A 13,589-nucleotide genomic window follows, 5' to 3' on the forward strand; every position below is an offset into this window, starting at 1 on the left:
AAAATAGGACTTCAGTTCTCCAAATTTGCCTTATGATTGTGTTTTTTTAATAAGCATTTAAACATTGTTTTTAACCACAGAAATCAGATACCAAGAAAACTTTCATCTTATTCCTGCAAAAGCAAAATGGAGTTTCTAAGTCATAGCACAGCGTGGGAGAAAGTGTGTTTCATGCTCACTGGAGGAAGTTATTTTAGAATGTGAATTTCTCTGGTATTTCTCCTGCTAAGGTGCCCAGACCCTCTTGACTAAGAGCTGCCCCTGTTAGCCCAGCTACCCCCTCTCTGCAGCCAAGCTTAACAAAGCCACAGCCACATGGAAATAGTGGTGGTTGCATGGCCCACCCCCAGGGCTCCATGCAGGCACATTTTGGGACTGGAGTCAAGGGAATGTGAAAGGAAGCAGCTCCCAAAGCTGCTGCCATGTTGTGCTCCACTGCTTGGAATGTTGAAATGAGCTGTGCCACCCCTCTGACTGTCGTGACTTGGTGCTGCCCCATCATTTCCAGAGCTGGTGCTGCCTGTGCAAAACAAAATCAGTCATATCATGCAGAAGCAGATTTCAGCTGCTTTGTAATTCAGTATTTCCCACTTAGATTTAGGGCCAGATTAGGTTTCAAACATATCAAAACTCCAGTAATTGTTTTCTTCAGATTTTTATCACAAATTCATAGGAATCTTCAGATTTTTATTCCTCTACAATTCCCAGCATATCAAGTTAAAGCCTCTAAAACATTGACCTCCCCATGCAGGTGCTGTTACTGAATGGATGAATGTCAAAATCAGTGATTGTCCTAATTTCTGCTCTTCTGCCAGATGAATAACGGTGACCTGGGATGCAGGGGCTGAGCTGTGGAAAATCCCTGCCTGTTGCATCAAAACTGAAAGCATCTGGAGATTTTGGTGTCTACACTCAAAGCTTCCTGAAAATGTTTTGCACTAGAAGACAGAAAATGTAACCAAAGCCAATGGGGAAAGCAAGAAGAGAGAGGAGATGATGATACAATGGAAAGAGGAGGCGCAAACTTCCTGCTGTTTCTCTGTGAAGGGGCTCTTACCTCATTTGTTGTGCTGCCTTGCCCTCAGAAAGTCCAGCTCCAAATCATCTCTCAACTCTGGGAAATCCCAGAGGTGTAAACAGCTACCTGAGGGTGCCTTTGCAGACGAAGCAGCAGCCCTGGAGGGAGCACAGTGATGGATCCTCAGCACGTGCCTGCAGGTGCAGCTCCTCCTGAGCTTCCCTCGCCAGCCACAGCCTCCACCAGGGCTGGGCTCAGCTGGTGGCCTCAAGGACCTGGTCCCAGAGGAGCTGCAGCCTGGCTTTTCTGCTGGGCTGGGAAGCAACATCCATGGCAAGGTCTCCAGCAGCAAAAGGAGGCTGCAGGGAGCCTTTGTGGGATGGCAGAGAGCGGTGTGCTCTGAGGAGGGTGTGAGAAGAGCCACAGTGACTCTGAGGTGCACATCTGTTCTGAAATACACAACATCTGGTTCTGGAGGTAGCATGTGGAGGCTGCCAGGCAGGGACCTGGCTGGAGACATGCCATGGTCAATGACCATAGGGCAAATTTCGGGAGAGAGACCCTCCATGCCAAGTATCTGCACAGGACTTCCCCAGAGGTGTCCCCTGTGCCCTGGCTGGGTCCCTGGCAGCAGGGACACCCTGTGACAGCAGGTCCTGCTCACCCTGGGATGGATACCTGGGCTGTGGGACTCTGCTTGCTCCCTGCCAGGCCCAGGAAGTGTCTTTATGCTAACATGGACACAAGAAAGCCTAGACCCAGCTTTGAAGTTGAACCTCACTCCTCCAATCCCACTGGGCTCAGTCAAGGGCAGAGTCTCCTCAATGAGATGGCTGCAAACTGGGTGGACAGGGCTTCTCTACCCTGTCTGAGGGGAGATCCCATTTTGGCTCATCCAGGGCTGCAGAGGCAGGGAGCAGGTCCCTACAGGTGGGAAGAGGATCCCCCCAGTGCCCCATGGAAAGGGCCTTGCCTGCTGTGCAGTGCGGGGAGGTGCAGCCGTGCTGGGCTCGCTGGAGCCGTGCAAACGGGTGGAGCTGGGCTGCACTCCTGTAGCGCAGCACCTGCTGCACACAGGGCAGGAGCGTGTTTTGCACAAAAGAAGAACCCACTTCCTTTGTTCTGCACTGCAAAAAGAAAAATAAAATCAGGTGGAGAGCATTGCTGTCCCTCTGTCTTATTCCCAAGGCCCTGGGCACAGGTGTCACCCTGGACACGGCTGTCACTCAGAACTTTGGGCTCTTCCAGCTCTTTTTGAGGTTGGTGATGCCACTTGGTCATCCTCCTCCTCTCGTGGAGGAGGGGCTGAGACCCCACCGACCCTCCTGTATCCAGACCCCTTTACACAGGGCCGGCGCTTCCCGCTCCGTGGGCTCCATGGGAAGCCCCCATGCCCAGGCAGGTGGCAGCTCTGGGCCATCAGCACATGATTCCCCTCCTGGGATCTGCAGCTCTCCTTTTAGAGCCTGGCGAGCCCAGGGGACAGGAGGGGCTGTACAAAGGGCCCGTTTGACTGCTCGGAAAAGTCCCGGGCGTGAATTTGCATCACAAACCTCCCCGTCCATCCCTGCCACGCACTGGTGATGCCGGCCGGTCCGAGGCGCTGCGGGCCCCTGGGTGGAAGCCAGCGGCATTTTGCTGAGCTTCATCCAAATGTATTTCCTCGACGGTGTTAATTTGTGGAGATAAAACTCTCGTGGAGGAGACCGTAGTGAGGGTGGGCAGGAGCTTTGCAGCGGCGGTGCCGCAGTGAGCCCGGATCGATGGGAGCAGTGTTTGTTTGTCTCAGCTGCAGCTGTTTGTCCTGCTTGTCAGGGCTTTGGGGAGGGGAAGGGACCGTCCTGGGTCCACCCGCTGGGGTGGGCTCAGCATTTCTGTCGATGTAACAGCTCTCTAATGTTAAATCCATTGGCTGTTTTCACTGTCACGATGAAACAGCTCAAGAACATTCGAGCCCATGCAAGTCTGATTAGCTTAACTAACTCTTGACAGATGTGCAAGTAGAAAACCCCTGTTTTACTAGGGAATATTTTTAATAATTTACTCAGCAGTTATTCTGTTATTAGCTGACCTTTCCCTCTGTGTAATATAAACCCTCGAGCAACAAAAGAATCTCCATTAACAGATAAACTTGTTAGCCAATTTTCACTATTACTCTTGCTGGGTACCTTCAATTTCTAGTAAATTCATGACCATAATGTGTAATTTCCATACAAATGACTCACAGTACATGAGTACACAGATTAGTACTGAGTTTAATGTCAATGTTTTAAAACATTAGAAATATTATGCAATTAAATAATTAGTGGAGCTTTACTGACCCAGAGGGAAATATGGAAGTTTAGCTTGACTGTAATCTTAACCTTTGTATTTCTTGGCTTCAGTTTTTCAGTAGCATCCTGAATACCCCATGATGGGAATTTCCTGGTTTATTAGGAATTTTTTTGAGGGATAAAACCAGACACTAGCAAGATCATCACCACCACCACAAAAAAACCCCAAACTCTAGAACCATTTAAAAAAGCATAAAAATTCCTCTTGGGATTTGAAAACCCTAGTGGCCTCCAGTAAAAAAGCCACCATGGGGAAGGCCATCCTGCTGGCCACAGGGCAGGCTGCACTTCTGCAAACATTTGGGAAGTGCTGGGAAGGAAAGTGCTCTCTCCATGCTGTAAGACACACACATACAGGGCTGAGGCATAAATGACAGTCCTGCACTGCTCAGCACTCTGTGGGGACAGAGCCCGCCATGAGAGTTCCAGCTGGGACAAGGGGCTTTGCCCCACTTCCACAGCACAATGTGTCATATTAATAACAAAAATAATTTTCCACTAAGGGCAAATCCTTTCATTCAACTCAGTCTCTGTGCTAAGGAGCCGTGCCTGGTCGTGTCTATGTGTGTGTGAGAGGCAAATCTGGGTTTCACCATAGCCACAGCATGGCTTGCACTGGCCACAGGCACAATAAGCTCCTTTGAAGATTTGCCACAATTTATTGTAAAAGCTGCCGCGGTCTGATCGTGCTGCTGTGGCCATGTACATGTGCCCGGGCTGAGCACTCCGGACCGCACGTGAACCAGAGCTGAAGGTGTTTTCGACGTTCAGTTGCATTTTGCATCCTTGTAGAAGTTTTCAGAGTAAAACCCCAAGTCGGCTCAGATGCCGGGAGCGATTGCCGCGCAGGTACAGTCATTTATCTTCTCCAGAACAGCCACTGCTGAGAATATCCCCCGCGGCGACAGCGTGCCTCTCACATACCGAAAGAGAAAAAAAAAAAAAAAGCCCCACCCAGAAAGAATACAGTTTTACTAACCCTAAGGAAAAAAAACCCCAACAAAAAACAACAAACAAAAAACCCCAAATCTCACGGTGCTTTTATAATGTGAGCGAATCCCGGGAGACGCTCACACTACCGGGGAGCCCCAGTGCCGGACGCGGGCAGGAGGCTCCGCGCTCGCTGCCCCCCAAAAGTCGGGCGGGAGGAGGAGCAGGAGGAGGAAGAGAAGAAGGCGGCGGCACCGTGGCACTCAGGTTGGAGCCCCTGACCTCCCTTTCGTGCTTGTGGGTTTGAGCATCCCAGCCCCTCGGGGTCCGCGCCGCCGGGGGAGAGAAGAGGCAGCGCTGCGCCCGTCCCGTCCCGTCCTGTCCCGTCCCGTCCCGTCCCGTCCCGTCCTGTCCCATCCCGTCCCCTTCCATCCCATCCCGTCCCGTCCCGTCCCGTCCCGTCCCGTCCCGGTCCCGGCGGTGCTCGCGGCGGGCGGCAGACGCGTCCCGGGAGCTGCTGCAGCCCCGCAGCCGAGGGGACACCGCTGTCACCAGGCGTGAGCCCGGACCCCGTGCCCAAAGCGGGGAGAGCAGCGGGAGGGCGTGCGGGGAGCGGGGTTCGGTGCCGGGCTGTCCCCAGCTCCCTGATCGGACGAGCAAGGGTCACGGGATTTTTGGGGAAGGTTGCGGGGTTTTTTGGTGGAAAGCTAGGTTTTTTCCTCTCTTTGAATTTCTTCAGTTTTGTTGCTGCTTTGGTCCTGCCCGAGGGTTGTGAAAGCGATCCTCAGCACTTCTGCCTGCCGGTCCCCCAGCCCTCCCAGAGCCCGGCTCTCCAGTTCGTGGGCATTTTCTCAATGAAGCCCCCCATTCCCCTCGCAGTAACAAGTAAATGATATCATTGCCACCAGATGAGTTTGGGACCTTCCTTGTGCAACAGGCAATTCCCCCTCCCAGCACCTCCAGTCCTTTCTCATATTGATTGGACTTGTGAAGAAACAAAATTAAGAGTAGCTCGTGATAAGAAAAGAATGACTCACAGCTACTCTTGAGATGCTCTCACCAAAATCACAAGAGAAGCATTTTTCCAAATGACTCGAGCTGTGTGCTGCTGGGAGGGAGCAGGGGACAGGGCTTTTGCTTTGTGATGAGGGCCAGCTCTAAGAGTGCCACTCCTATTATCAATAAGCTGCAAGTTTCACATCTGTTCTTATTCCAAGGGAGAGAGCAAGAGCTCGTGAGGCACCATGGAAATGGCTCTTGTGGAGGACGTGCTCCTGCCCACCAACCTCACCTCCAGCAACCAGAGCAGCTGCAATGTGCACAACCACCACTTCTCAACCAAAGTCACCTTCTCCCTTTTCTACACCATCCTTCTGGTGTTTGGTGCCTGTGGGAATGTCCTGGCCCTCTATATCACTTTCCAGCGCAGGAAGAAGAAACTCAACTCCACCAACCTCTACCTGGTGAACTTGGCACTCTCCGATGCCCTCTTCACCCTGGCGCTGCCGGGCAGGATCGCCTACTACATCCTGGAGTCTGACTGGCCCTTTGGGGACTGGTTCTGCCGGATCACAGCTTTCCTTTTCTACATGAACACCTACGTGAGCATCTACTTCATGACCTGCGTGAGCGTGGACCGCTACGTGGCCGTGGTGCGCACCCGGCACCCCGGCAGGATTCGGAAGATGAGCCGGGCCAGGGCCATCTGCGTCCTCATCTGGTCCTTGGTGTTCCTGCAGACGGCTCCGCTGCTCCTACGGCCCATGACGCGCAGGATGGGAGACAAGCTGACCTGCATGGAGTACTTCAACTTTGAGGAGATTCCCAATCTGCCCTACCTGCTCCTGGTGGCCTGCATGCTTGGCTTCTTCCTGCCTGTGGGAATCATCTTGGTGTGCTATGTGAGGATCAACCTTAAGCTCTGCCAGACGGCCAAGGAGAACCCGCTGACAGTGAAGAACGGGCACCACCACCGGGCCTTCACTGTCATCCTGGTGGTTCTGCTGGCTGTCCTGCTCTGCTTCAGCCCCTACCACCTCAACATTGTCCAGTTCATGGTCAGGAAGATCCTCTACCAGCCATCCTGCCGTGAGCAGCAAGCCTTCAAGATGTCCCTGCAAATCACGGTGGCGTTCATGAATCTCAACTGCTGCATCGACCCCATCATCTATTCCTTCGCCTTCCGGGGATACAAGAGGAGGCTGCTCCGCATCTTCAGGAACAGCGGCTCCCTGGCCACCTCCTCCACTGCCAAGACCCCCTCGGAGAGCAACAGCAACAGCCAGCAGCCTGGCTCCAGCTCTGTCTAGTAGCACCAGCCCCTCCCTTTGCCCTGGCCTGTGACTTATGGACCATCCCTGATGGCGGGAGGCAGAGTTGAGCTGCAGGACCAGCACCTTCAACAGGGCCCATGGCTCCCCTGCCTGGAGCCAGGGGCTCTCACAAAGCCAAGCTGACAGGGACAAAGCCCTGCCTGGCTCTGCATGCCTGGCTCTGTGTGCCTGGCTCTGTGCTCAGCACTGCTGCACCTGCCAGCCTGGAGCACGGAGAGGCTCCTTTTCATCCCAGCCCCAGAGGGGCAGTTTGTGCAGCTGCCCTGCCTGGCACACCTGGCTGGAGGTGTCCCAGCACTGCACCCCTCTCCCATGCCTGTCTGCACCCCCTGTGGGGCTGGGGTGGGCTGGTAACCACTATGGATGTCTCTCTGCCCCCTTCCCTGCACTGCCCCTGGAGCACTACAGCAGCATCCCTGCAGGCTTTAGGGCAGGCAGCATGAGGAGATGGACTCAGGGCACTCCAGGGAAAGGCTGGGATGTTATTTGCATGCAGAAGATGGCCTACAGCTCCTTTTCCACACTGACAAACAGCAGCTCTGCTCTCTGCCTGCCCAGCATCCCGCTCCTGCACCAGGGCTCTGCGTGGGGCAAGCAGTAAGTGTGGGGAACGTGGGAGATGCTGGAAAAGCTCTCTCCTGAGCAAGAGGTGTGAGGATGTGAATTGTAGAGCTCCTGGATGTGCTGCTTCCTACATTCACCATTGGGGTGGCTGCTTCTTCCCCAGGGTGCCCTTCCTCACACCTGACCGCACTGCAGTCACCCTGGGACCCACTGCCAGGAAGGGGATCCTGGGGATGGCCTGGATCCCAGCCCAGCTCTAAGGCTGCAAACCTGCCCTGGATGTTCTCATGGGACAAACCTTCCCATTAGTCCTTAGCAGAGAAATAGGAACAAGAACTGAGAGTGGCCTTTTGTGACCTTGACCGGCCTAGAAGCTCGTGCCCTGAGGAGTCTGACAGCCCTTCTATGGGAGTTTACTTCTGACTATTGCCAGAGCAAGAGAAGGAACCCTGGGACATCACGTTCCTGTGCCTCTCAGATGAGGAGAAAGTTGGCAGCAGCCTCCTCAGCTCTTTGCTGAAATCACTAGACTATGATAAAAAACCCACACATAGGATTTCACAGTTCCTGGCATGTCTAGTCTTTTCTTTGAAGTTGGAAGGGACAGACAAACACACAGACATGAAAAGGAAAAAAAAAGCTACTTGTTTTACTGAAAAGTATACCTGAAAATGTTTCATGAAGAGACACTTGATTAATACAAATCATTCTTTAAGGTAATAACCTTTTTTATGCCTAGAAGGTTAATAATAGTCACATGCAGCCCTTCATTGTTTTAAATGCACATGAATGAGCTTTTGGACAGCAATGGTTTACTTATGGTATGGGTCTGAAGGCTGAAGGCATGCTGAAGGCTGACTAAGAGGGCTGCCTAAAACAAGTCAGGTAGGAAACAGACTCCAGTAGGTCCTTTCTGGAGGCTGAGCCCTCCTCAAAGCAGGTTTAACCTCAGTGCTGACCTGCAGAGGGCCTTTGTCCTGAAAAGCACATTACAATGGACAAGAAAGAGCTGGGATGCAATAATATCAGGATGTCAGTGGTCTGAACACCCTTGAAGGAGTCTGGCTAGGTTGGTAGTTGCTGTACAATTACATTGCCCTATTAATGTGTCTGGGAAGTGATGGCTGGACAGGAATCTCTGCATCACCTCATCCAGCAGCCCACCCAAAGCAGGACTATGGCTGGCACAATGTCAGGCTGGACATGGCTTCATGCAGACAAGGCTTGGAAACTCCAAGCAAGGAGGGTCCCCTTGCTGAGGTGACAGTTCCCACTCTGCATTGCTCTCTGGATAAAACCATTTTTCCCACTGTCGTGTCTGAACTTCCCCATCCACATGTGGTGGCTGTTGCCCCTAACATCACCTACTCATGCTATGAAGAGCTTGGCTTTGCCATCTTTGTAACACAAATTCCACAGGACTGTGTTGGGGGCTGCCAGTGGTTTGTAGTTGTTGGTTTCCATGTGAGCACCAGAGCAGCGGCCAACCCTCCTACTTGAGGTCAAGACATTGAGATGTTTTGCCAAGCTGCAGCCCACAGCTGAGAAGAAGCCAATCTATGACCAATCCTTCTCAGGAGAAGGTGGAGTATAAACATAGCCTCATTTGCTCCTTATTGGACTCTGCTTTTCTCAGAAGTACTTTATTAAGAAAGGCACCTCCACCTCTTGCCACCAGTAGGAGCCTTTGGAGTAGGAAACAGCTGAAGAGTTGGGTGTAGCGATGCACAATACAGGAGGGATCCGGCCTTCCTCCTCTGGATGGACACCAGCCTCGGCTACTTTGCTTTTGAAAGTACCAATCTGGGGACAGCAGGCAACTAGCTGAAGCTGAGGGAACATCCATGAGATGGAGAAGGAAAGGACTTGGGCAGAGTGGGTCAAGAGGAATCGGGGCATAGAAGAACTCTAAAGAACCCTCTATTGCCCAGACTAGCTTACCCACCTGTGGGTGCTCCCTGTCTGCTTGCAAAAGGAGCATTTCTCTAAAACTGAAGAGAAACCATACATATTTTGTCCATAGCATTTTGTCTAGAGGCACAGTAACATTTTCCTACCCTTTGCTGTTCACCTGTTCAGTCCAAGCTCCTTGCATGGTTCTTGCTGTATGCTGCTAGCCCAGTGCTGCCACGCTCAGACCCACCAGCGATGCCTTGGAATCACAAAAACGCATTAGCACAGAATCTCATTTAGGTTGGAAAAGACCTCTGAGATCATTGGGACCAGCCATTAACCCAGCCCTGCCAAGGCCACCGCTAAACCATGTCCACAAGTGCAGCACCTGCCTGTCTTTTAAAACAACCCTCCACGGGCTCCGCCCGGCCGCTGCTCCTGCCCTGCCCCGGCTCCCCCGGCTGGGGGTACCCGTGGCGGAGGGAGCCCCGACCGTGCCTCCGGGCGAGAGCAGCAGCGCCGGTTCCCTCCAAAAGAGGGAGTCGGAACCTTTGCTCGGTGTTAGAAATACGCCCACGGGTCTAAGCAGACGGTGACAGACGGGGCTGTGCTTCCCCCACGCGTCTGGGCCGCGCAGGGATGCGGCGCCGTTCGTGAGCCGGGCGCTGGTGGCGGCTATGGGAGGCACCCGGCAGCACACGGGGATCGAAGGCGTTCCGTGCAGAGAGGTGTAACTGCACAGTACACAGGTAATTCCTGCTTTTCTGCAGCCTATTGGTGCTGTACTGTCTTCTAAGAGAAGACTGCACTTTTATCTGAGGGCAGAGAGTACCCTTTGTGGACACACACACAATAGATAATACACACACGGATATAGGATATAGAATATACTGTCTGCATTAGAAGAATATCCTGGGCTGCATCAAAAGCAGCATGACCAGCAGGTCAAATTAGATGATTTTGTCCCTATATTCAACTTAGGTGCAATCCCACCTGGAATACTGCATCTGGGGTCCCCAGAACAGGAACAACATGGACCTGTTGGAGTCCAGAAGAGGGCCACCAAGATAATCCAGGTTGTGGAGCACCTCTCCTTTGATGACAGGATGAGAGCCTTGGGATTGTTCAGCCTGGAGAAGGATTCAGGGACACCTTAGAGCACTGAAAATCTAAGTAGTTAAAGCTTCCAAGGCAGCTGGAGAGGGACTTTTGACAAGGGCCTGTTTTGACAAGAGCCTCTAATGACAGGACAAGGGGGAATGTCTTCAAAAAGAGGGCAGGTTTGGATGAGATATTAAGATAAAGTTCTTTACATGGGGGTGGTGAGACACTGGAACAGGTTGCCAAGAGAAGCTGTGGATAACCCATGCCTGAAGTGTTCAAGTGCTGGGTTTGATGGAGCTTTGAGCAACCTGGTCTAGTGAAAGGTGTCTCTGCCCTTGGCAGGGGGGCTGGAGAGAGCTCAAACAGAACAGCTTTTTTCCCTTAGCAGTGGTTCCCAATTTACACACCTCTTCAGTCTGTGCTTTAAGTTGTCCTGAACTGAAACTATTGCATGTTATACATAATATCTACAAGCCATCTTTGTAAGCCAGTAAAATATTGTGATGTAATTACGCACAAATCTACTAAAAATAAAAGCTTCTCATGGCCAAGTAACAAGCCCTGGTGTGATTGATCAGGCCAGGAGATGTGGGCAACTGTTTTCTCCTAGAGGTGCACCTGTGCCTCTGCCCTGCCCCCAGGCAAATGCCCAGAAGCAGTGAGGGGCAAGCACTAGCTCTCAATCCACTTCCCTTACACAGATGCTGTGCCCTCGTGGGACAGGGAATTATAAATCACCTTCCACGGGAAAAGCTGCAGGACCTGCGAGGAGCTGTGTCCTTTTTGGAGGAGGTCTCTCCACAGCTGGGATGGAGAGGTGCCAGGGGAAGTCAGGTTGGCAGGGCTACCTGCTTTGGAAGCCAGAACCATCTGCATTCTCACATACGACTGGCTCCAGGGTTTGCTGCACTGCCCAGCTGCTGGGATTACACTGCTTTCTCACTTGCCACATGTACCACCTCCTGCAAAACTGACCAAATACAATGTGAGGATTCCTCTATCAGACACCCCTAAAAAAAAAAAGAGTGGGTTTTCAGTACGAGATTAGCCACAACCTTGCATATTTTTATTTTCCACATGACATCCTGCTAATACTTTTAAAACTGAACTAAGTGCAATGCAACACTCTGTCCCTTTTCTCTCAGCAGGTCTTCACTTTCTCTCCTCAGTTCTCCTTTGCTCCTCTTTCCTAAACTCTCTCTCTTTGCTCAGTTCTCACCTGCCTCATCTCTCTCCTTTCCTTTGCTAATCTTCCATGACACTTATGGTCCCTACCTATCCTCAGTCAAAAGGTTGGATCCTGCAATTTTTCACTCATTTTTGATGTATATTCCTGCTTTCTCCACTGCATCCATTCAGGTGTAGAAACAGCCTCCTACAAACAGGTATGAGTCAAACTAACTTCTCCTTCCTCTTAAAACTCTCCTTTGGAAAACAAAGATGACAGCTGAACTCCCAATGTGTTGAGATTCTCAACAGTCACACCCATTTGTCCAGCTCCAACATTCCTCTGCTCCCACTGCTGGTGTCTCACCTCCTATTTGCACCAAACACTGTTGAAAGCACACACCCTCTTTGAGCTTCAGAGTCCACTTTCTGTGGTGAAAGAATCCCTTTACATATGGAAACAAGAGGAATGTAATCCTACTAAAAATTAAACTAGTATTTTTTAAGTAAATGCACACACATTATATATATATATATATATATATATATACATAAACACATACAGTGTTTGTGTGTTCATGTGACTCTCCTAGTAAAGCAGTTCATTTGCTCATTTATATAAAATACTGATTACTGTGGCCACACAGTTAAAGAAAGCTGATCTCACGCAGGTTTTTCTTGTGGAAGAACACACAAGAATTTAATTGCAATTTTCTATCAAACCCTCCTATCAGTTCAAATGAATGCTGTGCATTTATTTATCCTCAAACAGATGCAGTTCCCCTCCTTGCATGGGAGTTGTAATTGGGGGTGTTTCCAAAGCTTGGTGCCTTTGCAATTGCACAGATGTGCCAAATACACACATTTGAGAGAGGGGGGTCTTTGAATACAGACTTTTAATTTTCTTTTAACAAACTCTTAGCTCCACTTAAATTAATTTAACCAATACATAAATATTCTGACCCACTCCCTGTATATATACACATGCATACACACATATATGCATATATATAATCATAGATATGCATATACATACAAACAGGAGAGCCAGAAATGTTGCCCTTTGCCCAGTGCCTTGCAGTAAGTTTTTCTGGCTTGTTCTTCTGTTCCAGACAAAAATAACAAGATCTTTTCTCCACCACATATTCCAAAAGGCACTGGCAAGTGCTAGACAGCACAGGCTGGTGTGTGAACCAGCTGCAACAGTCCCTGTGCTCTCTCAGTAACAGGCAGCCTTTAATGCTTGTTTTGAGGGAGAAAAATGGTTTTGGTAGGTCTTGAGACAAATCAATCTCCATCTTGGCAAAAAGTTAAGGCTTGAGAACCTGAGCCTGGTGGCTTATCAGGTAGATTTACACAGGTATCAACCTCACTGTGGGTGTGTTTCAAAGTGTTATGTAACCATTTAGGAAAGTCCCCCAGTAAGTTACTCCAGTGCTGTCTCACAAGATGATATTCCCTGTCTACTAGGGAAATTTTAACAGCAGCAACTACTTTTATTTCAAAATATCAAATCTTGGCTTTACTAGAACTAGAATGAATTTTCTAGAGACTTGAAATCCAATACGTAGAAAAGTATTCTGCCTTTTTCATGGTGCCAAAAAATATGACTTGTGTCACACAGAGATTAGAAACTGTGTGATGAGACATTCAAAACTGTATCAGACAAACCCAGCGTAGGCTGTGAAGAACACGCTCCCCACATTCCCAGAAACGGTTCATGAAAATTTCACCATCAAATGGAAACTGAGTTGTTTTCCAGCTCTAATGTGTGAATCTTTCTTCTATGGTTCTTGCATGAAACAGGAACTGTTTTCAACAGCGTCTCAGACCCTGCTTTTACCACTTCTTTTAATTGGAAATCACAACCCTGGAAGCATTTTGAACACAAACTTTTCTCACAATCAACTGGAGTATTCAACTGACATCACCAAGACCTGCATTTTACCCCTTAGGTTTAATCATGTTTTGCAGAAGGCCCAGCAAAATGGAATTTTCCAAGCAACCATGGCATTTGAATACCCCTGTACAGGCAACAGTGAGAAAGGATTTAGACTTGGAGAATATCCACTTACATACCCCATATGCCACTCAACATGTTTTAAAATTCCAAGAAATACTCTTTGTGCTTGTCCCTACAGCGGGGCAATGTCTGAAAAGGACATGTTTATTTAGTCTGGGATAGGTATTTCATTTCCTACAGACAAAATTTGACTTATGAATTAATTTACCAGTCTTTATTGCTAT

General features: G+C 50.0%; 1 protein-coding gene and 1 long non-coding RNA gene across 2 annotated transcripts; one reads left to right on the top strand and one right to left on the bottom strand.

Moving 5' to 3' along the window:
• Window positions 1-4,235: 4,235 nt before the first annotated feature.
• Window positions 4,236-7,778, top strand: LOC129117504 (G-protein coupled receptor 183-like). Its single transcript, XM_077173526.1, has 2 exons — window positions 4,236-4,548; window positions 5,499-7,778. The coding sequence occupies exon 2, from the start codon at window positions 5,526-5,528 to the stop codon at window positions 6,588-6,590; it is 1,065 nt and encodes a 354-aa protein (XP_077029641.1). The 5' UTR covers window positions 4,236-4,548; window positions 5,499-5,525; the 3' UTR covers window positions 6,591-7,778.
• A 24-nt stretch (window positions 7,779-7,802) lies between these two features.
• LOC143693335 (uncharacterized) lies at window positions 7,803-11,808 on the bottom strand. Its single transcript, XR_013180889.1, has 2 exons — window positions 10,914-11,808; window positions 7,803-10,201 (listed from the first exon to the last, which is right to left on the bottom strand). It is a non-coding gene; the product is annotated as an uncharacterized LOC143693335 (long non-coding RNA).
• Window positions 11,809-13,589: the final 1,781 nt, after the last annotated feature.

The sequence above is a fragment of the Agelaius phoeniceus genome, chromosome 2 (genome assembly GCF_051311805.1).
Source record: "Agelaius phoeniceus isolate bAgePho1 chromosome 2, bAgePho1.hap1, whole genome shotgun sequence".
Classification (NCBI taxonomy): Eukaryota; Metazoa; Chordata; class Aves; order Passeriformes; family Icteridae; genus Agelaius; species Agelaius phoeniceus.